Source organism: Chiloscyllium punctatum, chromosome 11, assembly GCF_047496795.1.
Source record: "Chiloscyllium punctatum isolate Juve2018m chromosome 11, sChiPun1.3, whole genome shotgun sequence".
NCBI lineage: Eukaryota > Metazoa > Chordata > Chondrichthyes > Orectolobiformes > Hemiscylliidae > Chiloscyllium > Chiloscyllium punctatum.
Genome location: NC_092749.1, coordinates 98,956,202 through 98,983,144, shown reverse-complemented (window position 1 = coordinate 98,983,144; position 26,943 = coordinate 98,956,202). Strand labels below are relative to the sequence as shown.

General features: G+C 45.1%; 1 protein-coding gene across 3 annotated transcripts; it reads left to right on the top strand.

Moving 5' to 3' along the window:
- The first annotated feature begins 1,813 nt into the window (after positions 1–1,813).
- Positions 1,814–25,817, top strand: bud23 (BUD23 rRNA methyltransferase and ribosome maturation factor). Of its 3 annotated transcripts, none has more exons than XM_072581397.1 (12): positions 1,814–1,882; positions 4,550–4,587; positions 8,185–8,280; positions 10,031–10,113; positions 10,841–10,937; positions 12,404–12,500; positions 13,059–13,109; positions 15,936–16,021; positions 17,773–17,818; positions 22,048–22,106; positions 24,397–24,486; positions 25,180–25,817. In XM_072581397.1, exons 1-12 carry the CDS (start codon positions 1,835–1,837, stop codon positions 25,232–25,234), a joined length of 846 nt encoding a protein of 281 aa, XP_072437498.1. In that variant the 5' UTR covers positions 1,814–1,834; the 3' UTR covers positions 25,235–25,817. The 3 variants fall into 3 exon arrangements, with proteins under 3 accessions (XP_072437498.1, XP_072437500.1, XP_072437499.1); XM_072581398.1 differs by having other exon boundaries at positions 1,872–1,956; XM_072581399.1 differs by lacking the exon at positions 8,185–8,280 and having other exon boundaries at positions 1,823–1,882.
- The last annotated feature ends 1,126 nt before the right edge of the window (positions 25,818–26,943 follow it).

Sequence of the window (26,943 nt, the reverse complement as noted above, 5' to 3'; positions counted from 1 at the left end):
GCTCAATGGTTAGCAATGGTGCCTCACAGTGCCAGGGACCCGGTTTCGATTCCAGCCTTGGGCAACTGTCTGCACGGATGTTGCACATTCTCCCTGTGTCCGTGTGGGTTTCCTCTGAGTGCTTCCGTCTCCTCCCACAATCCAAAGATGTGCAGTTTAGGTGGATTGGCTATGCTAAATTGCCCATAGTGTCCAGGGATGCGGAGATTAGGTGCATTAGTCAGGGATAAATGTTGAATAATAGGGGGAATGGTTCTGTTAGGTTACTCTTTGGAGGGTGTGGACCGAGAGTCATACAGATGTGCAGCACAGAAACAGACCCTTCAGTCCAACTTGACCAGATAGCCTAAACTGATCTAGTCGCATTTGGCCCATACCTTTCTAAACCCTTCTTACTCATATTCCATCCAGATGCATTTTAAATGTTGTAACTGTATCAGCCTCCACCATTTCCTCTGCCAGCTCATTCCATACACGTACGACCTTCTGTGTAAAAATGTAATCCTTTAGGTCCCTTTTAAATCTTTCCCCTCTCAACTTAAACCTATGCCCTCTAGTTTCAGATTCCCCAAAGCTGGAGAAAAGACCTTGTCTATCTACCCTATCCATGCCTCTCATAATTTTATAAAGCTCTAGAAGGTCACCCTCAGCCTCCAAACCTCCAGGGAAAATAGCCCCAGTCTATTCAATAGTACAATTACAACATTTTAAAAGGCATCTGAAGGGTGCATGAATGGGAAGGGTTTAGAAGGATATGGGCCAAGTTCTGGCAAACGCGGACAAGATTAATTTTAGGACATCTGGTTGGCATGGACGAGTTGGACCGAAGGGTCTGTTTCCTTGCTGTACATCTCTGACTCTGTTAATATTCAGCTTCTGCCTATACCTCAAACACACTGATGTTGGCAATATCCTTGTCAATCTCTTCTGAATCCTTTCAAGTTTCACAGTGTCCTTCCTATAGCAGGGAGACCAGAATTGAACACAGTGTTCCAATAATGGTTGAACCAAAGTCCTATACAGCCACAATATTACTCCCCCAACTCCTATACTCAATGCACTGACCCGTAAAGGAAAGCATACCAAATGCCTTCCTCACTATCCTGTCTATATGTGGGCCTACTTTCAAGGAACTATGAATCTGCACTCCAGGGTATCTTTGTGCAGCAACACTGCCTAGGAGCTTCCCATTAAGTGTATATGTCCTGGCGTCTTTTCCAAGATGCAGCAACTCACATTTATTTAAGTTAAACTTCATCCGCCATTCCTCAGCCCATTGGCCCATCTGATCAATATCCCATCGTATTTTAAGGTAACCTTCTTCACTGTGCACTACACCTCCAAATTTGGTGTCATCTGCAAACTTACTAATCATAACTCCTATTGTTCATATTCACATCATTTATATGAATGACAAAAAGAAGTGGACCCAGCACCAATCCTTGCAGTACACTATTGGTCACATTTAAATTTATTTAATTATTCAAATATTTTGCAACAGATGAGTTATTTACACAGTGCCAGTACCATGTGTCCCAAGTCTCATTTACTTCACCAAATTAAAATTCACGAACACCAGGTTTATTTAACACTACAAGCTTTCGGACTGCTACTCCTTCGTCAGCTAGCTACCTGAAGAAGGTGCAGCACTCTAAAAGCTTCTACTTTCAAATAAACCCGTTAAACTATAACCTGGCGTTGTGTGATTTGTCCACACCAGTCCAACACAGGGACTCCTGCACATCATTACTTTACCAAGATGGCGACGGGCGATCACATGCTCGGCGCGCCGTGATTATGTTCCGGTGTCGCGTATTGATGACGCTATTTGAAGATGGCGGCTCGCACGGGGAGGCCTGAGCACCTGGCTCCGCCTGAAGTGGTAAAGGAGCGGGGGAACCGAGGGCGGGGGATAGGGGCGATAGGCCCCAGGTCCGATTTTCAGGCACCGCTAATGTATGGGCACTTTCCTTACCGCCCCCCACCCTCCCGGCCTCCTGCTAACATCCCTCACTCGGTCCCCTCCCTGCCCCCCCCCTACCCTATCCACAGGGTCCCCTCACTGCCCCCCCCCCACCCCCTCCACAGGGTCCCCTCACTGCCCCCCCCCACCCCCACCCCCTCCACAGGGTCCCCTCACTGCCCCCCCCACCCCCTCCACAGGGTCCCCTCACTGCCCCCCCCCACCCCCTCCACAGGGTCCCCTCACTGCCCCCCCCCACCCCCTCCACAGGGTCCCCTCACTGCCCCCCCCCACCCCCTCCACAGGGTCCCCTCACTGCCCCCCCCCCCCCACCCCCTCCACAGGGTCCCCTCACTGCCCCCCCCCACCCCCTCCACAGGGTCCCCTCACTGCCCCCCCCCACCCCCTCCACAGGGTCCCCTCACTGCCCCCCCCCCACCCCCTCCACAGGGTCCCCTCACTGCCCCCCCCCACCCCCTCCACAGGGTCCCCTCACTGCCCCCCCCTACCCTATCCACAGGGTCCCCTCACTGCCCCCCCCCCCCACCCCCTCCACAGGTTGCCTCACTGCCCTTCTCTCTCTTCCTCCCACCTCCTCCCTCCCCCCCCCCCCCCCCAAAACAGGGTCCCCTCACTGCCCCTTCTCTGCCCTGCCACTCACCCCACAGAATTCCCTCACTGCCCTGTGCCTTCATCAGGGGTCCCCTCATTGCGCCACTCCCCCCCCAACAGGATCCCCATACTGCCCCACCCCCCAACAGGTCCCCCCATTGTCCCTTCTCTCTCTCTCTCTCTTTCTCTCTCCCCCCCCTGCCCAAATACAGGCTCCCCCCACACCCCACAGGCTCCCATCACTGTCCCTTCTCTGCCCTGCCACCCCCCAACAGGGTTCCCTCATTGCCCCCCCCACCCACAAACAGGTCCCCTCACTGATCCGCTTTCCCCCACCCCCCCAGCCCAAACAGGGTCCCCTCACTGCCCCCTCCCCCCAACAGGGTCCCTCACTGCCCCTCCATCCCCCCACAGGCTCCCCTCACTGCCCCTTCCCCCACCCCACCAGGGTCCCTTCTCTGCCCCTTCTCTGCACTGTCCCTCCCACCCGGGGTTCCCTCACTGCCCCATGCTCCCATCAGGGGTTCCCTCATTGTTTCTCTCCCACCCCCCCCCCTCAAAAACAGGGTCACCTCACTGCCCCCTCCCTCCCCCCACAGGGTCCGTCACTGCCCCTCCCTCCCCCCACAGGGTCCCCTCACTGCCCCTCCCCCATCTCCCTCCTTCCCCCCCATCTCCCTCCTTCCCCCCCCCCATCTCCCTCCTTCCCCCCCCCCATCTCCCTCCTTCCCCCCCCCATCTCCCTCCTTCCCCCCCCCATCTCCCTCCTTCCCCCCCCCATCTCCCTCCTTCCCCCCCCCATCTCCCTCCTTCCCCCCCCCCATCTCCCTCCTTCCCCCCCCCATCTCCCTCCTTCCCCCCCCCATCTCCCTCCTTCCCCCCCCCATCTCCCTCCTTCCCCCCCCATCTCCCTCCTTCCCCCCCCCCATCTCCCTCCTTCCCCCCCCATCTCCCTCCTTCCCCCCCCATCTCCCTCCTTCTCCCCCCCCATCTGCCTCCTTCCCCCCCCCCCCCATCTCCCTCCTTCCCCCCCCCCCCATCTCCCTCCTTCCCCCCCCCCCCCATCTCCCTCCTTCCCCCCCCCCATCTCCCTCCTTCCCCCCCCCCCCCCATCTCCCTCCTTCCCCCCCCCCATCTCCCTCCTTCCCCCCCCATCTCCCTCCTTCCCCCCCCCCATCTCCCTCCTTCCCCCCCCCCATCTCCCTCCTTCCCCCCCCCCATCTCCCTCCTTCCCCCCCCCCATCTCCCTCCTTCCCCCCCCCCATCTCCCTCCTTCCCCCCCCCCCATCTCCCTCCTTCCCCCCCCCCCCATCTCCCTCCTTCCCCCCCCCATCTCCCTCCTTCCCCCCCCCCATCTCCCTCCTTCCCCCCCCCATCTCCCTCCTTCCCCCCCCCATCTCCCTCCTTCCCCCCCCCATCTCCCTCCTTCCCCCCCCCATCTCCCTCCTTCCCCCCCCCCATCTCCCTCCTTCCCCCCCCCCATCTCCCTCCTTCCCCCCCCCCATCTCCCTCCTTCCCCCCCCCATCTCCCTCCTTCCCCCCCCCATCTCCCTCCTTCCCCCCCCCCCATCTCCCTCCTTCCCCCCCCCCCATCTCCCTCCTTCCCCCCCCCATCTCCCTCCTTCCCCCCCCCCATCTCCCTCCTTCCCCCCCCCATCTCCCTCCTTCCCCCCCCCCCGAAACTTCACTGAGATGACTGTCAATGCTGTTACCATTATGTTATGCAAAGAATATTTTGTTTTCATTAACATACCTTGAGCTCTGGGCAGAATAACATTGCGTGCAGCATGTGCATTACTGGTGAACTATTTGTGCAGTTATGTTTCTCTCCTGGGAGCCCTGTGACAGCAACATTGTCTATTGTGTTTGCTTTGTGTGGAGATCTGTGAAAGATGTCTCAAATGAATTTTAGATGTTCTATGATTTATAGTGAGATTTGAATTGTATGAAATTAATGAAACGTTTTATTTTCAGTTTTACAGTGAAGATGAAGCAAGAAAATACACACAAAAGTAAGTCTTCTCAACTTGGTCCCTGATGTTTATATTCTCCTGTTCTGTTAGATGAGGCTGTGAGACTTGTGTGCTCTTGCTGTAAAATTATTCCAACGTGATTTACCGAGAAACATCAAAAATAGGAAAAGTGGACCATTTGAGTTTGCTCCACCTTTACAATATGATCACGCTGATTATCCAACACAATAGCTTGTTCGTGATTTTCCCTCCATCCTTTTAGCCCCAAGTACTGTATCCACCTCCTCCTTGAAGCCATACAATGTTTTGGCCTTGATTGCTTTCTGTGTAGTGAATTCCAAAGTTTTACCACAGTCTGGGTGAAGAAACATCTTCTCATTTCTGTCTGAATGGTTTACCCCACATATTTAGACTGTAATGCTTGGTTCTGGTCCCCCTGGTCATCCGGAACACACTTTCTGCATTTACTCTGTTGAATCCTATTGGAATTTTAAAAGTTTTTATGAGAATACTGCTGTCCCCATTCTTCAGAACTCCAAACATAATCCAAACTCATTCAACCTCTCCTTGTACATTAGTCCCGCTATCCCAGGAATCAGTCTGGTAAATCTTCCCTGCACTCCTTCTATAGCAAGAGCATTCTTCCTCAATTGGAGACCAAAACTGCACACAGTATTCCAGGTGTGACCTCCCCAATGCCCTGTTAATTGTAGCAAGACATCCCTGCTCCTCTGTACTCTAATCCTCTTGCTATGAAGGCCAACACACTGTTACTGCCTTTATTGCCTTTTCCAAATGCACGTCTACTTTCAGCAGCTGATGTGCAAGGACATTCAGATCTTGTTGCCTGTTTTCCACCACCCCTGTCAATTTATAGCCATTCTGAAGATAACCTGCCTTCCTTTTTTTGCTACCAAAGTGGATAATCTCACATTTATAAACATTATACTGTATCTACTGAGCTTTTGCCTACACTCTCAGCTTGTCCAAATCGCACTGAAGCATCACTGCATCCTCTTCAGAACTCATTCTCCCACCCCGCTTTGTGCCATCTGCAAATCTGCAGCTGTTACATTTACTTCGTGCATCTAAATTGTTTATACATTATGAACAATGTATAAACAATTCTAGCACTGAATTGTTTATCCTAGCACTGATCCCTGCAGGACTGAAAATTCTGCCTTTCTGAAAAAGACAGTTTATTCCTACTGTTTTCTTTTCGGCTCACTGCACTACCCACAATCCCATCCGGTTTAGTTTGAAATGCTAATCACTTTTCAAAAGCCTTCTAAATGTCCAAATAAACCATATCCAGTGGCTCCCCATCAGTAACTCTGCTGGTGACATCCTCAAATTCCGGTAGATTTGTTAAGCCCTTTTCCCTTTCGGAAATTCATGCTGACTCTGTCCAATTCGACCACTGTTTTATAAGTGCTCTGCTATTAAGTCTTTCGTGATGGACTCGAGCATTTTCCCCCTATTGACATCAGGCTGACTGGTTTGTAATTCACTGTTTTCTCTCCCTCTCTCTCTCTCTCTCTCTCTCTCTCTCTCTCTCTCTCTCTCTCTCTTTTTTTAAATGGAGGGGTTACACTTGCTATCTTACAATCTGTAGGAACTGTTCCAGAGTCTACTTCCTTAAGCACTCTAGGATGTAGATGACGTGGCTCTGGGTATTTATCGGCTTTCAATCTTGTCAATTTCCCTAACACCGTTTCAAATGCTGACTTCTTTCAGTTCCTCCCCCTCACTCAAGCTCTGGTCTCCCAACGAGTTGTTTGTGTCCTCCTTTATGAGCACAGAGCAAACAATGTATTCTAGAAAGCAATTATACTTTATCAGTAAATTTTGGATATGTTTTGTAGGGATGTGGTTAAATGAACATGTTACTCAGTTAAAGTAAATTCATCTGTTTGATCCCTTGTGTGCGACTATGAATTAAGACAGCTGATTGCAGCAGATTGATTCTGAGGTCTGTATGTTCCCTGCTTTGAGACATGGGGAGTGAATATCCAGGGTTCCTGCAGGGAAACATGGATATGGGATGAATGTTTTGCTGCCAATTCTGTTTAACTCCAACATTGCTGTTTTTCAAGGCTAGGCACCTGATTGCTCTCCTTGAGCCAAAATGGAAGGGTACTAGAACCTCCAATGTGGAACCATCTAGTTGCTTACCTTTTTCAATAAACCATCTTGTTTCAATACTAACATTTCAGTCCAGGGCCTGCTAATGTTTCACTGAAGCTCCACACAACCTGGAAGAATAACGTCTCATTTTCCATTTAGACATTTTACAGACTGGAGGATTCCATATTGCATTCTACAACTTTCAGAACTTCTGTCATCCATTTTTCTTGCATCTGTCCCCACCTTCCCCACTTATATCTTGTTGACTTTGCTGTCAGCAGAGAGAGCCTTTGCTAACATTGCTTCGTTTTCACACTGCTCTGGATTCCCTCACAACTGTTTTGCTCAGTAACTCCTACCCCTCCGTCAACAGCATAAAAAGACCTGCTGTTCTCTGACCCACTGTTTTCTAAACGACTTCAGACTGATTGGATTTGAAACGTTTTAACTCTAATTCTGTCTGTACAGATGCTACCAGACCTGCTGTGTTCCTCCAGCATTTTCTGATTTTACTTCATATTTCCTGCATCTGTGGTATTTAATTTTTAATTAGGACCTGGTACATATCAAAGTTGCTATTTTCAGGAAGGAGATTGTTGGGGAGAAGGTGGGAAGCTTTGCTACCTTGTTTTGGGTTGAGAGTTATGTGTGAAATTGAACTGTCTTTCTTTTGGTAGCTAGTGAATGTGATATTTTAGCCCCCCCACAGGATTTGGAAATAAAAATAAAATTCCTCACTGGTCAGAATCTGTGAAGAGAGAAACTCTGTTTGTTTCAAATGGAGATGGTGTTTCACTGGAAATGATGGAAAGGCCATCTCAACCTGATGCTCTAATTCAGTTTCTCTCTGGCACAGAATCTGCTTAACTTGCTGAGTGTTTCGAGCAGCTTTTGTGCATATTAATTTGAGCTGATGCCTTGTCATGCCGTCTGGTAGCACTCAGACTGGCGAATGAGCGCTGTCAGGATTATTGCAGAAACCCAAGTGGTAGGGCAGCACGGTGGCTCAGTGGTTAGCACTGCTGTCTCTCAGCACCAGGGTCCCAGGTTCGATTCCAGCCTCCACAGACTATCTGTGTGGAGTTTGCACGTTCTCCCCGTGTCTGCGTGGGTTTCCTCTGGGTGATCCAGTATCCTCCGACAGTCCAAAGATGTGCAGGTCAGGTGGATTGGCCACGCTAAATTGCCCATTGTGTTAGGTGCATCAGTCCGAGGGAAATGTGTCTGGTTGGGTTACTCTTCAGAAGGTCGGTGTGGACTGGTTGGGCCGAAGGACCTGTTTCCACATTGTAGGGAATCTAATCTTCACTAACGTACTTGAGAGGAAGAAGGCACAACTCAGACTTTATGTAACTGCAGCCTCTCAATTCTCTTGACAATTTGATACAGATAGTAAAAGCTGCTTCCTGGGTGTCATTCACAGTTCAAGAACAGATGGGGGTAAAAAAAGTTATTAACAGATTGGAGCGAGCCGGTTACCTGAATAAAATGTGACTCTTCCCTTCACAGCTCACGTATGATTGAAATCCAGACCCAGATGTCCGAAAGGGCTGTTGAGCTACTGCATTTACCTGAAGATCAGCCATGCTTCCTGTTAGATGTTGGGTAGGGTTCTCTTCAGTTTTTACAGGCTTGCAGGGGATTTTCAGAGAAAACCATCCCAGAGGTGAAGCTGTTGTTATTTATCTTTTTGTTCTCTTGTTCCTCTGGGATGGACTCTGAATCTGCTCTCTGGCCTCTTACTGGCATTGATTTTCATAGGACTCATGATGCGAGACACTTGCCCTGTATGACTTGCTTGTCATATTTTGATTTTTGCCACCTTTTTTGTCTTATCCATCAAGCCACAATAAGAGATCTTGTGTGTAGGCAGAAGAACATGGATGTTATCACATTTAGGTTTTGGTATGTTTCATTTGGTGGTGGGGGGTAAAGGAGGTTTGGTGGAATTTAAAATATTTCAATGGAATTGGGAGATCCCATGGATCTGATGCCTTTCATCTTGAATAGCTGCACTTAGTTCAGGCTAAAGTGATGGTATTGGCAGTCCTTAGCTGTAAGGATCCTATGCAATGAGTCTTTATATGGTCTCAATGCATTTCTTAATAGGGATCAGACAAAGTTGTAGAGCTAGCTGGAATTCAGCATGGGTCAGCAGCCTCAAGGTAACCATTACAGGGAAACTGGACAAAAAAAGTACAGAAGAGTATGTCTTGAATTGAGGTTGGAGCACCCTGTTGTGACTGCCATGACTGTAGCTTTACACTTTGTTTGGAAGCTCCTTACCTGAGTCTGTGTTTGCCGAGACCTTTTTCCTGAAACATCAAGTTTTCTGGATGTAGGTTTGCTCGCTGAGCTGAAAGGTTCATTTCTAGACGTTTTGTTACCTTACTAGGTAACATCTTCAGTGGACCTCATGTGAAACAATGCTGAAAATTCCTGCTTTCTATTTACATGTTTGGGTTTCTTTGGGTTGATGATGTTATGTCCTGGGTGAAGTCACTTCCTGCCCCTTTTTTTTTTTCAGGGGGTGGTAGATGGGGTCTAACTCTGTGTTTGTTGATAGAGTTCCGGTTGGAATGCCATGCTTCTAGGAATTCTTGTGTGTGTCTTTGTTTGGTCCGTCCTAGGATGGCTATGTTATCCCAGTCAAAGTGGTGTCTTCCTCATCTATATGTGAGGATAGTAGTGAGAGAGGGTCATGTCTTTTTGTGGCTGGTTGGTGTTCATGTATCCTGGTGCCTGTTTGTCCAATGTAGTGTTTGTTACAGTTCTTGCACGGTATTTTATAAATGATGTTAGTTTTGCTCATTGTCTGTATAGGGTCTTTCAAGTTCATTAGCTGCTGTCCCAAACCTAAACATATAAATAGGAAACAGGAATTTTCAGCATTGCTTCGCCTGAGGTCCACCGAAGATGTTACCTAGTCAGGTAACGCAACGTCTGGAAATGAACCTTTCAGCTCAGCGAGCAAACCGACATCTAAAATGTTAACCTGAGCTACAAATCTTATCAAAACTCGTAAAGTTTTCTATTCTATAACACGACTGGTGAAGTCCCTCAACTTGTTAATCAAAAAAATAAATCTTGACTCAACACCTTCCAGAGCTATGTCCATTTAAAAACCGGTCATTGGAAGAGAATGGAATTGAATTGGGTTTTAGTGCGGTATTGCAAGTCTCTGTTCTTGCCACAATTTTATGATTGATCAGTTCGTACAAATATGTTATAAATCTGATTGTTCTTGGAAATGTAGACAATTGGCACATGGTTCAGTACAATACCATGTAAATGTGTGTATTAGAGTTTATTTCTTGGTGATATTGACTGAACTTTGTTTCTCTGTGTATTTCAGGTGTGGGTCAGGACTGAGTGGGGATTACCTCTCTGAAGAAGGACATCACTGGGTTGGTGTGGACATCAGTCCAGCCATGCTTGGTAGGTGACAGGGTGGTAATACACGCTCCTGTTGTGATCAGATTCAACAACCTGGCCTTATAAAGCCAAAGAGTTTTGCACAATGTGATCAAATCAAATTCTAGCACCTGGGGTTTGATTTAATTCATCTGTCTCAGGGATGAAGGAATCTTAAAACATGACAGCAGCTTTTCAACCTGGTCCCGATTCATAATTCTATAGCCTGAGCAGCTAAGAGAGTACAGCTGGTGTGCTGAGAAATAAGAAGAGAAATTAAATGGGGCTTCCAGTCCTCTCCAAAACTTTTTTGTTTTGCCAGCTGGATCCTTAAGCTATTGCTTAATCAGAATTCTTTCATCATTCAGAGATGTGGTTGTCGCCAGTTATTACCAATCCCTAGTTGCCCAATTTGAGTAGTTTAAAATTCGAGGGGATTATTATGAAGGTGTCATAAATAGCAAGTGATAACAAATGTGATAATTACATCAACATAGATTGGGGAACTATTCCCTTTAAAAAAATGTCATATTATTGGAAAAATGCTTCATGCTGTATGAATTAAGCAAGCAAGTGGATTCAGATTGGATATGATTGAAGAGTGAGCCATTCCAGTTGTTGGGGTGTGAAAGATTGGGGCGCAAGGTAGACTGAGTGAATTGTGGAGAAATACATGTGCACAAATTTGATAGGTTTCTGTGCTGCTTGTAGGTGGTATCGCTGAGTCTTTTTGTTTTCTTTTTCATGACAGATGTTGCATTGGAGAGAGAGGTGGAAGGTGATCTCATTCTGGGTGATGTGGGTGCTGGCATTCCATTCCGGCCTGGCATGTTTGATGGTTGCATCAGGTAAAAGAGAAACTGTCTAGGAACTGGCAGTAATACCTGCAGCAACAGTAATTTTGCAATGTTTTCTGTTGTCATTGCCCCTGAATGTAGGAAAGAGATTGTAAACCGTCCATATGCTGGTCCTGAGGTTGATGTTTAAAATTTTATGTCCCAAGGAGCTCCACAGAAGTGTTACTAGATCAAAGTTGTCACTGAACTCCATCCCTAGAAAGAGATATTAAAGCAGATACGCAAAAACTTGATCGAAGTGATTAGTTTTATTAAATTAAATGAGAGGTGAGTTGCGGACAGGTACGTGGAGGGATTGCAGACCTTAAGGACGAGTACCTGAGGTGTGGTTGTTCATGGGAAAATCAGATTGGTTTCACAGGTCAGCGCAACATCGAGGGCTGAAGGGCCTGTACTGTGCTGTAATGTTCCATGTTGTATACGCAAAGAGTAATACACTTCCTTTCCCCACTTTTGTTTGAATCATAGAATCCCTACAGTGTAGAAACAGACCCAACACATCTACACCGACCATCCGAGCAGTAACCCACCCAGACCCATTCTCCTATCCTATTGCTCTGTATTTACCCCTGACTAATGCAGCTAACTTACACATCCCTGCCCAATTCATCTAATTTTCACACTCTTGGATTGTGGCAGGAAACCCATGCAGACACAGGGAGAATGTGAAAACTCTGTCCAAAAGGGTGGAATCGAACCCGGGTCCTTGGTGCTGTGAGGGAACAGTGCTAATAACCAAGCCGCTGTGCCGCCCATCAGAATGCATTACTGAAAATGGAGCGATGTACAAGATTATGTATGATCTGAGTGACTTGGAAAACATGTTGGGACATTGGTAGAGATTGATCAGAAAAGCAGCATCAGATTTTTGTGTGTTTTTCCTCTTTTCTCTCCTCCCTCTTCTTCCTTCCCCCCCCCACCAACACACCTCTCCCCGCCCCCGGCAAGTTCATTCGACATGTTTATCCCTCCCTGCTCAAAGTTGTATCTAAACTGAACTTTTAACTTTTTCTTGTGCCTTTAACTTCTGCAGTCTGTGGCAAATAACTGTTTGAAGTGTTCACCTCACCCCACCCCACCCCACCCCAAACACGTTCCATGCTCAACAATCTCAGCTATTTGAACCGGGCATGAGTTTTATAATCGCTCCCTGGTTTTGGTTATCAACCAGACAGCCTGTTTGAACAAAGCTGTTGACTGACTGTGTCTCCTGAGGCAGTGTTTCTGAAGTCAATCCTCAATTTTTTTTAAGACCTTCCTTTAATCTATCTCATCACCCCACCTCAAGTACTGGAATGCTGAAATTTTTGCAAAACAAAAATCACTAAATGAGTGTGTTGTCTGAACCACGTTTCATTTGAAGCAAAGTACTTGGTCTTAGATATCTGGCAGGTTGGCATACCAGAAGGACAGCAAATGTAGAGTTTAATGCTGTGGTCTTTTCCTTCTCTCCTCAGTATTTCTGCCCTGCAGTGGCTTTGTAATGCCGACAAGAAGAATCACAGCCCCCCAAAGCGACTGTACAAGTTCTTCAGCTCCCTGTATGCCAGTCTGGTAAGGTGTGAGATTGGGAGCTTCAATACCTATTGTTGTGAGGGTGATAGCGGTGTGGGTGGTTTTGTGTGCAGGTTGCCTGTTGCATTTCTGCACTGAACCTATGGATTCCACGGCAACTAGGTTTTGCAGGAAAGCCAGAGAAAGATTAGAATGTACACCCAGACTTGAATTGCGTTTCTCTTTGCCCCACCCCAATCTATTTCTGAAGAAGGGCTGATGCCCGAAACGTCGATTCTCCTGTTCCTTGGATGCTGCCTGACCTGCTGTGCTTTTCCAGCAACACATTTTCAGCCCACCCCAATCTACTCAATACAACATCCAACACCCTATTTGCCCATTGTACTCCAATGCATCCGAACTGAGTCAGCAACTGCAGCCTGCTAAACTATAATGCTCTAGTTACAAGTGAGTGAGTTTACATTGAGATTGTCTTGGACTATGTTTGCTATGTACACTACTAGAGCAACTGTTATTTACTGTGATGGCATGGTATTGGAATTTTGTTTAGTTTTCACCAGAGCGGCTATTTTATACACTGAGCTGTCTATTTTACAGGTACGAGGCGCACGAGCTGTGTTTCAGCTCTATCCTGAAAACTCCGAGCAAGTAAGTTACCACAGTATTGAAGAAGTGAAATTTAATACCCAACATGTTATGGATGCGTGTGGGCTTGTATGTCAGTCTCCTGATCTATTCATCCTTCTAGTTTGTTGAAGGTCAAGTAAATCAAGACTTCTTTTGTGCATTAAATGCAGTACACTCCCTAAAATTTGGTCCACACAATGCTTGTGGCTAGCATTAAAATGATCATTTGATAAACTTTGTGAGCTCATTAGAGCAAGTGCCTGGCTTGGTACCCAATACCCTCCCTACTAGGTTGTGCACCATAGGCATTACAGTACTCTGGCACTTTATCCAAGTGGCCATTCTTTACCCAAGCCTCAATGATCAGTACTAAGTTGCTCTGAGGAGAGCATGGTTAGAGGATGTCATGTTGTACAGGATGTCGGTGAGGCATCTTCTGAAGTAGTGTGTTCAGATATGGTCGTCCTGTGAATCATTAAGCTGGAGAGTGTTCAGAAAAAAAAATGTAGTAGGATGTTGGCAGGTATTTAGGGTTTGAGCTATAAGGAGAGGTTGGGACTTTTCCACTGCAGTGTAGGAGGTTGAGCAGTGACCTTAACGGTTTATAAAATCATGAGAGGCCTCGATAAGGTGGATGGCAAGTGTCTTTCCCTTAAGGTGGGGGATTTCGAGACGAAAGGGTAAGGTGAGAGGAAAGAGATTTTTTAAAAAAGACATTTGGCCTTTATTTTAGGGTTCGTGTGTGAAATAAACTTTTAGAGGAAGAGGTGGATGTGGGTACAGTGAGAATGTTTGAAAAATGCTTAGATGAGTACATGAATAAGAAATGTTTGAAGGGATTTTTTTCTTTATTCTGTAAAAAGATGAGGGCTTCGTTGGCTAGGCAGCGTTTATTGCCCAGAGAGCAGTTGGGAGTCGATCACATTTACTGTGGGTCTGGAGTCACCTGTAGGCCAGACCCAGGTAAGAATGGCAGTTTCCTTCTCTAAAGGAAGGAAATTAGTGAACCAGATGGGTTTTTCTAACAATTGGCAATGGATTTATAGTAGTCATTAGATTCATAATTCCAGATATTTATTGAATTCAAATTCCACCATTTGCCCTGGTGGGATTTGAACCTGGGTCCCCAGAATATGATTTGGGTCTCTGGCTTAACAGTCCAGTGATGATACCACGAGGCCATCACCCCTCCGTCAGTGGACCATGTGCAGGGAGGTGGGGCTATTTTTAGTTTGGAATTATGGACATGTTGGACTGGAGGGTCTGTTTCCGTGCTGAATGACTCTAAGTGCAATCACCCAGTCACCTGACCTCCATTTGAAGTGCACTGTCCAGCTTGAGTACTGGGTGGTAAACGGCAGCAAAATGGAGCACAGAGTTGTGAAGAGTTCAACATTACAATTGGTTTCAATACTGTAAGGAGAAACTGTTGCCATTGACAGGAGAGATTGTACTCGGAGGGTGCAGTTTGAGAATAATTGGCACAAAACCAGAAGAACAAAGAGTTCTTTTTACACTCAGTGCGTTCCAAACCATCACAACTGTCTGAAAAGCTGGTGGGAGCACATTTAGTTGTAACCTTTAGAAGTGACTTGGGTTTTTTCTTTAGAAACAAACATTTGTAAGGCTCTTGGGAAAGAGCAAGGAAGTCGTGTTGATCAGGAAACTGGCACAAGCAATATGGGTGTGCATTGTAAAATTCTAGCCTGTCCAGTTGAAGTTTCTGCTTTTGCACCCTGTGACGCAAGGTGTCAGGGCTGCTTGTTAGCATTCCAGCTTGACTTGGCACAGAAGGGATGTCAGTGGTGCATCAGGTGTCTGTATCTGTTAAACCATTGGCAGAGTCTAGTGGCTCAGTGTTAAAAGTTTTCAGAATACTGTGTACTTCAGGCAAGTCATCGTTACTCTGTTATTGTTGCTGTCAGGAAGTCGCACGGCAGCTTCAGTAATGTGTGAGCAAACACACGCCAGATGCAGTGTAGCATGGGTAAATGTGAAGAAGAAAGGCAATGGTAATATATTGCAAATATAGATCACAAAGGGACCTGGGGCCTGGTAGGGCCGAATGGCCTACTCTTCCTATTTCCTGTTATTTCATATTTTATTTGTCCCCACACAGCCTCTGTAGACACTGTCAGTGAACACAAACAGCAGTTGTTACAGATCCAACAGATACAATGGTATTGATAGTGTGGAATCTGTGCCACCTTTTAATTCAAATTGTATAATAAGTTACTGAGAGAGCTTCCAATAGCTCATTCAATTAATGGAACAGGTAGCGGAGAAATTAGCCAAGGTTCCCATTTTGAACCACCATGCAGTAATCCCCTACTATAAATATACAAGTGCGGATGTGGAACAAGAGCAAACTCTGAAACAGCTGATGCCCCTCCAGTTGAGTCGCTGCTTGAGGGTGGGAAATTGTGGTATCTTGTTACCTCAAGTACAGTGCTGTCACTGAATTACCTGGAATTCTGTTCAATACATAACCACTCAGCAAATAATACAAATTCAGCAGAAAATCTGAAACGACAGAGCAGACAGACACAGTTCATTGGTTTAATATCTCTGCCAAAGCGAGGCTTCTGTAACAGGGCAGTCGAGGTGCTGCATTGTGGTATGGTCTGGATTATGTGCCGTGGTCCCAGAGTCAGGTTTTAACATATAACCACCTGACTCAGGTGAGAGCATTACCATAGTGCCAAGGGCAAGAGACCACTGTGTGTCCTCAATCTCTGTCTCTCAGGCAAAAACTCATGCTTGAAGTAAAGGGGAATAAAAACTAAAGGGAAGGGAGGTAGAGCATTGAATGCAACTAAAATGAGTATAATTTTTTGTTGTCTTCAGCTGGAGTTGATCACAGCACAGGCCATGAAGGCTGGTTTCACTGGTGGGATGGTCGTGGATTACCCCAACAGCAGCAAGGCAAAAAAGTAAGTAGACTCATTTTGAGTAAGTACTCAGGAAAGAGGCATTGCTTTAAGTGGTTTCAGTCCTGAGCTGTGAAGCAATTCGTCTCTAAATATCGAGTCCTAGCTCCGTGATGAACAGTGCACTTTCTGGACCCAGGCGATAGCGTGTCAGAGAGATATGAACACGACATCCAAGCCAGTGCTTCCTAACTTTGTTCTCCTCATCACCCGTTTTGGATGTTTTGAAGTTTGTAGATACTGTAGACCTGTAGAGGGGAGACCAGTTCAGGGACCAAGTGGCCGGGGATGTCTTTGATCCACAGGATATTTAAGTAAAACAAAAACTTGCCTTTCTGTTAGGTTTCCAGGACACAATTGAGGAGCAAGTGAGGACAGCAGATGCTGGAGATCAGGGCTTATGTCCGCAACGTTGACCTCCTTGATCCTCGGATGCTACCTGACCTGTGCTTTTCCAGCACCCCACTCGGGACATAATTGAGGTCTACAAAGACAGGTAGTTAGGCCGCCCTCACTATTAGAAGAACTGCAAGATTTAAAGGGACCTTGTAGCCATTAGCATTCCGTTGGACTGGATTGGTGCTTCAACCCTGAGGATTTTGGCTGCTATCCCCACTGATGGTTACGGCACACCGTTCTAGGGTAACATTCCAGGGAAATGCTGGGGGAGTGCTGCAGTGTTGGGGGTTCCTTTTTCCTAACATAATGGTAAATCATAATTTCATCTGCTGTTGGATGTAATCAAGTGTCCTGTGTCAGTATTCAAGGAGTGGGACAGCTTTTCCCCTGTCCCTCAAGCAGCATCTGAACACAGATGATTTCGTCAGTATCTCAGTGCTGTCTGTGGGATCCTGTTGTGCAAGATTAGCTGCTGCTTTCGCCTGAAAAAAATAGCAGCATCCTGAAAGCGTGAAAAATGACAGCTGGAAATGTCGGAATAAGTTGCAACAGTACAGTAAAAGCGATGGATGGAGCAGCCTAACTGTTCACTTTGGTATAAATGCAGCATTTATTTTGGAGAGCTGAGTTATTTCTTTATCCTGCATGCTGCTCTTGCTTGCAAGCTCCATGTAAAAGTACGAAAGTCTTACTGATTGTCTAAGCAGATGATTGTCTTGATATGTCCAGCTGTCTTCTGATTGGTGCAAATTCTTGTGTTCTGAGATTTATTTCTGCCTCTTTCCCTCACCTTACCCTGCCCATCTGAATCATCAGATTCTTTGTGGGTTCTCTGTTCAGTCTTTGAGTTTGTGGCATGTTGTAGATTTAGGAACCATCACTATGTACACATTTTACTCGGATGATTGGTCAATGAGTAAAGCTAGGAGCATTCTGACAATGAATTTCCTGATCTTTGCCTCATGTGAGGATTAGGCATGCAGCTGGTGTTCTAAATGGGTCAGAGGCTGTTGCAACATGGGATGTCAGACATCACACACTTGCGCTCCCTTCATTGGCTGCTCGTGCATCCTCCTTCCAGAGAAAACTCACTGGTTGAGAAGAAATATGGGTCATACTTAGTGTAAGGGTAGCAATAATATGGGTATGACAGAAAGGTGGATTGACAAAACAAGGTGCTCAGGGTGGGTTTCTTTGTTATTTATAAACAGTGACTCCACTTCAAGAAGTAATTAATTGGCCAGTATACATTTTGTGACGTTCTGAGAATATACTAACATTCTGCAAGTGATTCAAACCCTTTCTGTAGATTGTGCTCATGACTTCTCAGTATTAACTTTTTTTTTCTTTCTTAGATTCTTCTTGTGTTTATTTGCTGGAGTCTGTGGAAAGCTGCCAATGGTAACTCCTCTATTATATTTTTATTAGGGTATTGGTGAAGGCTCGTCCTTCTTTGTGTTGTAATGTGCTGGCGCAATAATCAGCTATGTTCTTATTCTCAGCTGAGATGGAGTTTTGTCTCTACATTGCTTGAGCTTCTCCTAGGGCTGCCTGTACAATTAACGGACATGAAGAAATTGTACCTCAAGGCTTGGCATTTTTTAAAAAATATCCACACTAGCAACAGAGTTTGCCATTTAAAGATTATCATGATGGTTCTTTGTATAAACAGGGGATGTGGGCATACTTTGAATCGAAAGCTCTTGCCTATACTTGACCATTGGCTCAGTGGTTAGCACTGCTAGATGGGATGCTCTTCAGAGGGCTGGTGTGGACTCGATTGGCTGAGTGGCCTGCTTCCACACTGTAGGAATCTGTTCTATAACCAAAACATTCAGCCTGTGACCTATCACTCCTAGCAGTCCAGCCCTTAGGGTATCGAAGATTCACTCCTATTTGCAAGTATTCTTGCTGGTTTGTGCACTGGAGGTTCAGAAAGGCCTGTCCTTCATTTGTAACTTCACGAGATGGTTAACCTGAATCAGAGTAGCCAAATCTGTTTGTATCAGCAACTTGAGATCTTTAGGCAAAAAGTGAGGCCTGCAGATGCTGGAAACCAGAGTTTAGACCAGAGTGGTGCTGGAAAAGCACAGCAGGTCAGGCAGCCTCCAAGGAGCAGGAAATTTGACGTTTCGGGCAAAAGCCCTTCATCATTCCTGATCTAAAAACCAGCACCACCCTGATCTAAAAACTTGAGATTTTTGCAGATTAACAAGGGCATTGATCTAAACTTGATACGTCTGAGTCTCTGCAGAGGCACCCATTAAACATCCTGCTCTTGAATTTCATTTCTGTTTACTGTTGTCTTCGAGCTTTCAAAAAAAAAACACTGGGTGTTTTTTGTTGCAAGGCCATCCATTAGATCCTGTGAGTTGGTTTTAAATGTCTGCACAGGGGACTGAGGTTCCACAGTTATATAATGACAGACAGCCTGTCCCAGTGGCTGACGTTCCACAGCTCCAACCTACCCTCAAACTGGATGCAAATCCAATGTCGTCTCAAAAGGGAGTAATAAAGCTACCTCTCCTGAAGCCACAGGTTTGCAATCAAGTTATGGTACCATAGCAACTGGTTCCCAGAGTGTACTCTACATAGTTTCCAACTAGCTTTTCTTCCATGAAAGGCCCCATAACTGGTAACTAGGTGCCTCTTGTAGAAGCCACTGCATCTTCTCTCTAATCCTGGGCAAAATGAACCCCATTGTTGTTGCAGCTGTACCCCAAAAGATCTCTCAATATAGAGTGAAAATTGAATTTGAGAGCTTTCAGTTTGTTACTCTAATGGCCTCAGTGCACTTTGCTTTTGAGACACAACTTCAGATTAGATCTGATGCATTCAAATGTAGTTTCCCGAGCAGCTGCTAAATCTCATGCTTGGAGAGTTACCAGGTTGTGTTTCTTGATCCATGCTGCTGCTGCTGCTGCTCGAAGACATCTAACAGCGAGTGCCTGACTGGCACGTCCCAGCTGATGCAAAATCTTCCCACTGCGGAGGCAAAAAAAAAAGTCACAGTCCAAGTCTCCGATTTAGTCAAAACTAACTTCTGTTTGGCATCTGCTGGCTCTGTGAATCATCCAAATTATGTGTTCTGAGTTGGCAGTGGGTGTGATAGCCTGGTTACTTTTCGTGGAACTGTGACTATCATTAACTAGCATACCAGCTGTTCAGTCAGTCCTTCAATACTGTCTGTTCTACTGGACAGGGCTATTTGTAATTTGTTAAGACAGAGGTCAAATCCCTCTGCTGATTAAAACTAACACCCCAGAAAAGCTCACCTCGCCTCGCAATCTGCAAAAAGTGAAAGTGAACCTCTGATTTCCACCGTTCAAAGAAGAAATAACAGTTTATTTTCTAACTCAACAGTGAACACGAAACAAAAACTAGTAAGAAAACTGAGCCCCCTTTTCTTAACTAATCACTATCTGACCCCAAGTCTGTCAAATGCTGCTCCAATAATACAATTATTAAACATTAAATCAACTTAACCTCTCAAAGTCTTTTATGCTGTCTTCCTTCTGTCTTTCTGATTCTGCTGTCTCCACCCTGGGTCCTCTTTCTTTTTACTGTTTTTACTGGAAAGGGTACGTTTTGATAGATGCTTTCGGAGAGATTTCTTTCAGAAAGCCCCTTTTAGATGACGTGCTGTCCAGTTCGATGGCAGTTAACTCTCCCCAGTTTTCAAAACGCTCTTCCTTTTATAAATTCCCAAGATGTTAATTCAATGGGACAACAAATGGTTCTGACAGCTTTTCACCCCTGTCTGTACCATGTTTCTGAATCCATCTCCACCTCTGTATTCATCTACTTGTGCTTAACGTTTCACCTCTTTGTTCTTATCCCAAGTCTTGCCAACAGCTGTATGTTGAAGATGCATGTATTTGCACAGTTACCACAACCTCACTGTGGGAATCATGTCAGGGTAAAGTTGCTCGAGTTGGGTTGATATCAACCCCTTGCAGAACAAGCCAGGGTTACTCCTTTTGGTGCTAACGACAGCCTGTGTTTCAACCAATCTGGCCAACTTTGTCCCATTTAAGATCCACGTGTTTGGGGAATTGTAATAGGCTTTGTCTGACATAACTACAGCAGTTTCAAATTCCAAGTTAGAGCATCCAGCTTTATCCGCCAAAACAGATTGAGGGGAACTTTGAAATGTTTGATAGTCGCCCTTATTACTGCACGTTACATGGCTAAGTGACCTGTGCATGACCTGCTTAATGCCCCAGCAGTCCTACAAAGAGCAGACGGAGGAATCTTGATGGTTTACCTTTTGTTTTGCTATTTAAAATAAAATGTTCTAAGTGGCTGGATTAGAGATTGTAACACTATCGGACAGTCAGGAGGACTCTTGCAATACTCGGTGTGTGATTTTATTGCAAATTAAACAGGAGAAAACCATTAATTAACAGATCAGCAGGCTATGGGTTATTTGATCCAAAACAAATAATCTAAATCATGGTAGAGTAATAGCACTAATACCCCTAAATGGAGTTTACAGGATCAAAATATTTCAACTTTTTTGACAATTGAGTTTGAAATGGGCAAGAGTGCAAACTGATGTTAATACATAGATCAGTCAGCATTTTTGAAAAAGAAAGCTGGTGAATCATGTTTTGTTTATAGACCTTGTCACACTTCACAAGAAGCCATCTGTTCAGGTACTGTTGGGTCCTGCGGGGTATTCCTGTTCTCTGAAAATTGCTCTAAACTTAGTGCTGCAAATGACTTGGCACAGTTCACTGGATGCTCTGTTTACAGGTTTGTGGCTTTGAGTTACCTTCAGCTGTCTGTGGTCCTGTTTATAGTTGAGGGAGGCCGGTTTTAAACTCATGAGTGCCATTCCTGGTAAGTTCTGTTCTGTTTTAAGAGGCCGGGCAAGATCACAATGGAAAGGCTGAATGTGGAACTTCCTGTGCCTTGTTTCACAGATGACAGAACCTCAGCATTAACATCTCATTACTCCGTCTTGGAGCCAATTATTTCCATTTTAACTCCAGAATTTAAATAATTGGAGCAAGTAAAGGCAGTAACACGTTTGCTGCCCGAGCTGTGGTTTTGACCTACCCCGTCATAATGTGCTGTCTTTTTGACTTGCTCATGCTCATGCTCTTGTTCCATTCCCCCAGCATTTTGGTTTGTGTAGGGTTATGAGGAAAGGCTGAGGGACTTGAGGCGGTTTTTGTTAGAAGGTGACTTAATAGAGACATAAAAGCTGATCACAGGATTAGTTCGGCTGGACAGAGAGCCTTTTTCCTCGGATGGTGATGGCTGGCACGAGGGGACATAGCTTTAAATTGAGTGATAGATATAGGACACATGTCAGAGGTTTCTTTACTCCGAGTAGTAAGGGCACGGAATGCCCTGCCTGCAACATTAGTAGACTCGCCAATTTTAAGGACATTTTCATGGTCGTTGGATAAATATACGGATGATAATGGAATAGTGTGGGTTTTAGGCTCCAGATTGGCTTCACAGGGTGGCACAACATCGAGGGCCGAAGGGCCTGTACTGTGCTGTAATGTTCCATATTCTATCAGTGTATGATTTGTCTTGAGATCTGAGCATAGGATTGAATTTGAATTTCAGTGGTCACAGTGTTCTGTTTTGTGCTCTTTCCCCTACCTGTCCAGGGGCTCGGAGCAGAGCAGGGAGAGGAGACGACGAGCCAGGTCCAGTTCACTAATGCCAGGTAAGGTGTTTAAACTGGGTCCAAAGCTAAAGTGAATAATATGAATAAATCCAACCATAATATAGGTGAAACTTATTCACTAACAGCGAGGTGGGGTTGGCAGTGTGGAACTGGCAACCTTGTGTTGATCAGATTCTCTTTAGCCCCGGTTCTCAGTCCGATTTCAAGTGAAGAAGCATTGGCCTCACCTTAAGGGGGGAGGGCTGCCCAGTTTATTTGAAACTGAAGGTGAGGAAAGTTTTTTGTCATCTTTATAGAAGAGCTCACCTTTTAATTTGAGTGAAATGTTACATTTGCAGAATTCCATATCGATGCAGTTTTGTAAATATTTGTTGGATCTGGGGCCACGTTGTTCAGTTGATTGGAAATGCAGAATTCACTTACCAATTTTTTAAAAAACGCTGCCTCTAACGATAAAACATCAGAGGTTAAAATGCAGGTGAGAGAGAGTCCAGTCATATGTTTTCCAATCATTGAATTTCCAGTTCACAATATCAAAACTTCAACCCACGTTGATTACATGCTCCCCATATGTATACACCCTGTCCACACCCAATTAACCCTGACTCTATTACCATCCCTACCAGACCTCACTATGCATTAACACCTAACAGACAGCCACAGTGACTGTTACTGTGATTTCCTGATTGCAATGTTCTGAAATTGCATTGGTCTGCACTGTTCTTCCCAATTATTTGCTGTTGCAATTTGACGATGTAAGAAGAAAAGTAATAATTTTCAAAAACAGACTACAGCTTACTTAAGCCACGGCTGGCACGTGTTTCAGATAGGTGGAGTTCATACAGCAGCTTTGTGGCATGTTGCATGTCCTGTGTGACATAGATTGGAGAGGTCCCAGCTTCTGTTACTTATTTGTGCTGAGAAAACCTACCTCGTGAATGGCATCATGGGCCTATGTTAGAGAGTACGAAATGGGCTGAAAATCTTTACTTGGCATCCAGAAATAGTCTGACTATGTGCACTGTGGCCTTGTTTAATCATTGTGCCTCAAAGTATGTAAAATGTACATTTTGGAAACTGCAGATTATAGTGTGTGATACTCCAGTCTTAAGGATATTTAGTGATTGTCCGGGTCCGTCAGTGTAAAGCAGAGAGGGTTGCAGTCTCCTTCTGTCTGTCACTGAGAGACCTATAGTAACTGAGGAATCGAACTGGTGTGTCAATCCTGAGCTGCTGGTTGCCACATTTTCCTGCCTCTTACAAATTGTGCCGTTGATGGTGTCAGTGTAAAATAAATGTGAAGTTCCCTTTTAATGGTTCAGTTAGAATTCCCTGGCAAATGAACACATCAGGGATGCGTTCTGCAGCGATTTGAACAAGTATTCTACCAACACCATCCTGACAGCAAATGCGAGACACCTGCACCTGCATGCCCTGAATCTTGACAGAAAGTTTGATTGCAGAGCCAAATTAATTGGTATAAGTGGGTCAGTGCCTTTGGCAGTGGTCCCTAGTTCTCCCCAGTTAGGAGGGAAAATCTGCATCTGCTTCCTTCAGGCCACACTGGAATCCCTGATATGGTGTTGGGATAGGGTCAGATTTGTCGATTTAAAACCTCCTCCTCCACTTGCAGTATGTTTGATAACACACCTAAATTCTGATTAAATGGAAACATTTGGGTACTGTGCAAAGGGGGCTGCTGATTCATTGTCACCCATTTCACATGCTTGCTGAAGATCAGTCTCAGCTCAACAAGTTTATGGTCCAACAAGTTTATTTGGAGGCACTAGCTTTCAGAGCACTGCAGGTAGTTGTAGAGCAGGGCCATAAGACACATTGCATGATACTAATCTTTTGCTATAAATTCTGTCTTACGGTCCTGCTCTACAACTACCTGATGAAGGATTAGTGCTCCGAAAACCAGTGCTTCCAAATAAACCTGTTGGGTTATAACCTGGTGTTGTGATTTTTAACTTTAACTGGGATGACAGGGCCAATGGGAACCTGAGCAGGGAGACAGGAGAAAGAAACAAAAGATAAGAAATAAAACTGGAAGCCAGAATGAAATGACTAGCCACGATCATATTGAAGGGTGAACAGACTCAATGGGCCGAATGGCCCACTCCTGTTGGTTTTATTAGCTCTATCAGGGAAGCAAAAGCTCTTTGCCAGGGTCAAAGAAACCTGGTCCAGGGAGATAGTCAAAAAGAATAGTGCTGGAAAAAGTACAACAAACCATTAATTGAGCTTTTAACAAGCAAATCCCTGAGCACTCGGCTGGATAGTGTTGGTTCAGTTATCTGAGCAAGCTGCCGTTTCTTGCCTGCAGGTTGAGGTATAAAAACCTGAAGGGAAAGCCTGTAAAAAGAAGCAGAGAGTGGATTCTGGAGAAGAAGGAGCGTCGGAGGCGTCAGGGCAGGTACGGTGATGCTGGGCCATGGTGCTTACTGGGTAACAAGAAACCTCCACGCGACGAAGGTGTTTCCTCCTCGCTCATCTCTCGTCCTGTTTACAAGGTGTCTAACACCTTGAATCATTCGATCGAAACTGTGAACATGCAGCACAGGCTGCTGCATGAGTTTAGACTCTGGATGCTCCTGCCTCTGGCAGTGGACATTTTCATTTGTACAAGCAGGCCACCCCCCACCATCCCATATTGATGCCATTGTCTGTTCCTCTGGAATATGGGTGAAGGCAGACAGAACAATTTTTCCAGTAAACAAAAATATTTGCATTCCCTTTTCCAATAGGTCTCCTGATCTTGGTTGCCACTGTCCAATGGATTCAGTCAGATGGAATGGAATACCCCTTTCCTTAGTGCAGTTACCGTCTTACAGGGGACCTTTGGCTGACTTATTTGAATTGAGGAAAACTAACTGGTCCATTATTATGTGGGGGCTCTGTTCCAAATCTATTCTCCTGTATCTTTTTCCTTTTAACTTTACAAATGAGCAATGCTTGGTTTATCTACCCACCTCAATATGAAAGATTCCATTCAGAAGTGCATTGCAAAGATATTGTGATAGGCTTTCTAGATCCAGACACATTCTAAAGATAAACTTAACTGCTGTGTGCAGATTGTAATCACTTTATTCTTCCTTTCCCTCCCTAGGACAGTTCGAATTGACACAAAGTATACTGGCAGAAAAAGGAAGCCCCGTTTCTAAGGGTGGGAATGGCAGGGGTGTTTTGTTCTCAGCTTGGAGAACTTCATTTGGTCAATTCTGGGGCGCCTCTTGATCCTGCAACCCTCAGTGTTGAATTCACAACTGCCGATGGACTATCTTTGAATGATCACCATGCCAAACCCACTACTGGCACGGAGCTCTCCGTTTACAACAACCTTCATGGGTTTGCTGAACAGTAAAGATTTGAATCGCAGGAGGAAGCGATTCTGTTCATTCTAGACTTCCTTCTCAATATCCAGAATTCTGCAAGCCCATGTTGTCTCATTTCTGACTGCTGTCGTGTGCGTTTCTTGAATGGATGATGTCCTAATACAAAAGAAAGGGTCACTGCCTTTGAATCTAGTTGTTCTTAAATGAGCTTGGCTGCTTGAGTTAAAGACAGCAGGTGAGCTACCATTATTCCTTTAAAAAGGATATTTATACAGTGACTGCATTGAAAAGTTCAACCAGGAAGGTGAACAACTTAATCTGATGATTGTGATTTATCTGCTGATGAAATGTTGACATTATTTTACTTGTGTACTGAAAAAATATAGCCCTTGATCAGCTAGATTTTCTTCAATCCTGGTCATGTCTTTCTGTTCACTTGCTCAAGAGTCCATTATTGCTTAAGCTGTGGAGTGCTGAGTGTTATGTGAGATGTGTGGTAACAGACGGCATGAACTAAAGCCATGGTCCAGATTTTGTGAATTAGTGGTAAAGAACCCAAGAAATAGGACTTGGTCATTTAGTGTTCCAAATGGGCTCTGCCATTCAACAAGATTGTAGTTAATCTACCTCAACTCTACCTTCCTCCAATTCCTTAGCATTCAAAAATCAACTGCTATGCGGGTATCCGCAGTCCTGTGCGATGGAGGATTCCCACATTTCACTATTCTGAGGATTCTTTTCTGCATATTGATCCTAACTATCTGACCGTTATTGTGAAACTCTGAAACCTAGTTTCATGACATCAACCCTGTTGAATTGTTTTGTTTCAGTGAGATCACTTCTCATTCTACTGAACGCAGGTGATTACATTAAACTAGTGTTCCTGTCGTAAGACCATTCCCATTCTAAGAATCTGCCTCGTGAAGCTTTCTTGTGCTCCTTCTCGGGCAGATATTTGCTACCCGAGCCAAGGAGACCAAAACTATACCAAGTACTCCAATCATATTCTAACCACGGACCTACAAAATTGCAGCAAGACCTCCTACTCAAAGTCTATCAAAAAAAGACAACTTTACCTTGTATTTCATTTGTGTTCTTGCCCACTCACATCCTCCTCATGGCTTACTTTCTCATCTTGCTTTATATTATAAACAGATAATTACATTTCTGTCCCTTTGTCACCGATACAGCTTAAATAGCTGAGCCGAAGCATTAATCCTTACTGAGCATCACTTGTCGCACCTAAAACTGACCTATTTGTTCTCTACAAGATCATCCTTAATCCATGCTAACATCATTCACAGTCCCATGAGGTCTTTGTTTTTTTTTGTTAACAGCCATTGTAGTCCAGTAAATAACTTTCAAAAATCCAAACATTGCATCCATTTGTTCCCCCTTTTATTACATTAACTAATGATTTCAACAAATTTCCTTTTGTAAATCATGTGGAACCAGTCCATTTGTGCTGTGTTCTAAGGGACTGTTGAAAATACCCCAGTAAAAGCCTAACATTTAACCTACCATCCTGCTACTAAGAC

Excerpts from the sequence above, each read along its gene's own strand:
- bud23 (XM_072581397.1), top strand. The coding sequence starts at position 1,835 with ATGGCGGCTCGCACGGGGAGGCCTGAGCACCTGGCTCCGCCTGAAGTG. Across the intron at positions 12,501-13,058 it reads GCTCCCTGTATGCCAGTCTG|GTACGAGGCGCACGAGCTGT; the intron begins GTAAGGTGTGAG and ends TCTATTTTACAG. Across the intron at positions 24,487-25,179 it reads CGTCGGAGGCGTCAGGGCAG|GACAGTTCGAATTGACACAA; the intron begins GTACGGTGATGC and ends TTCCCTCCCTAG.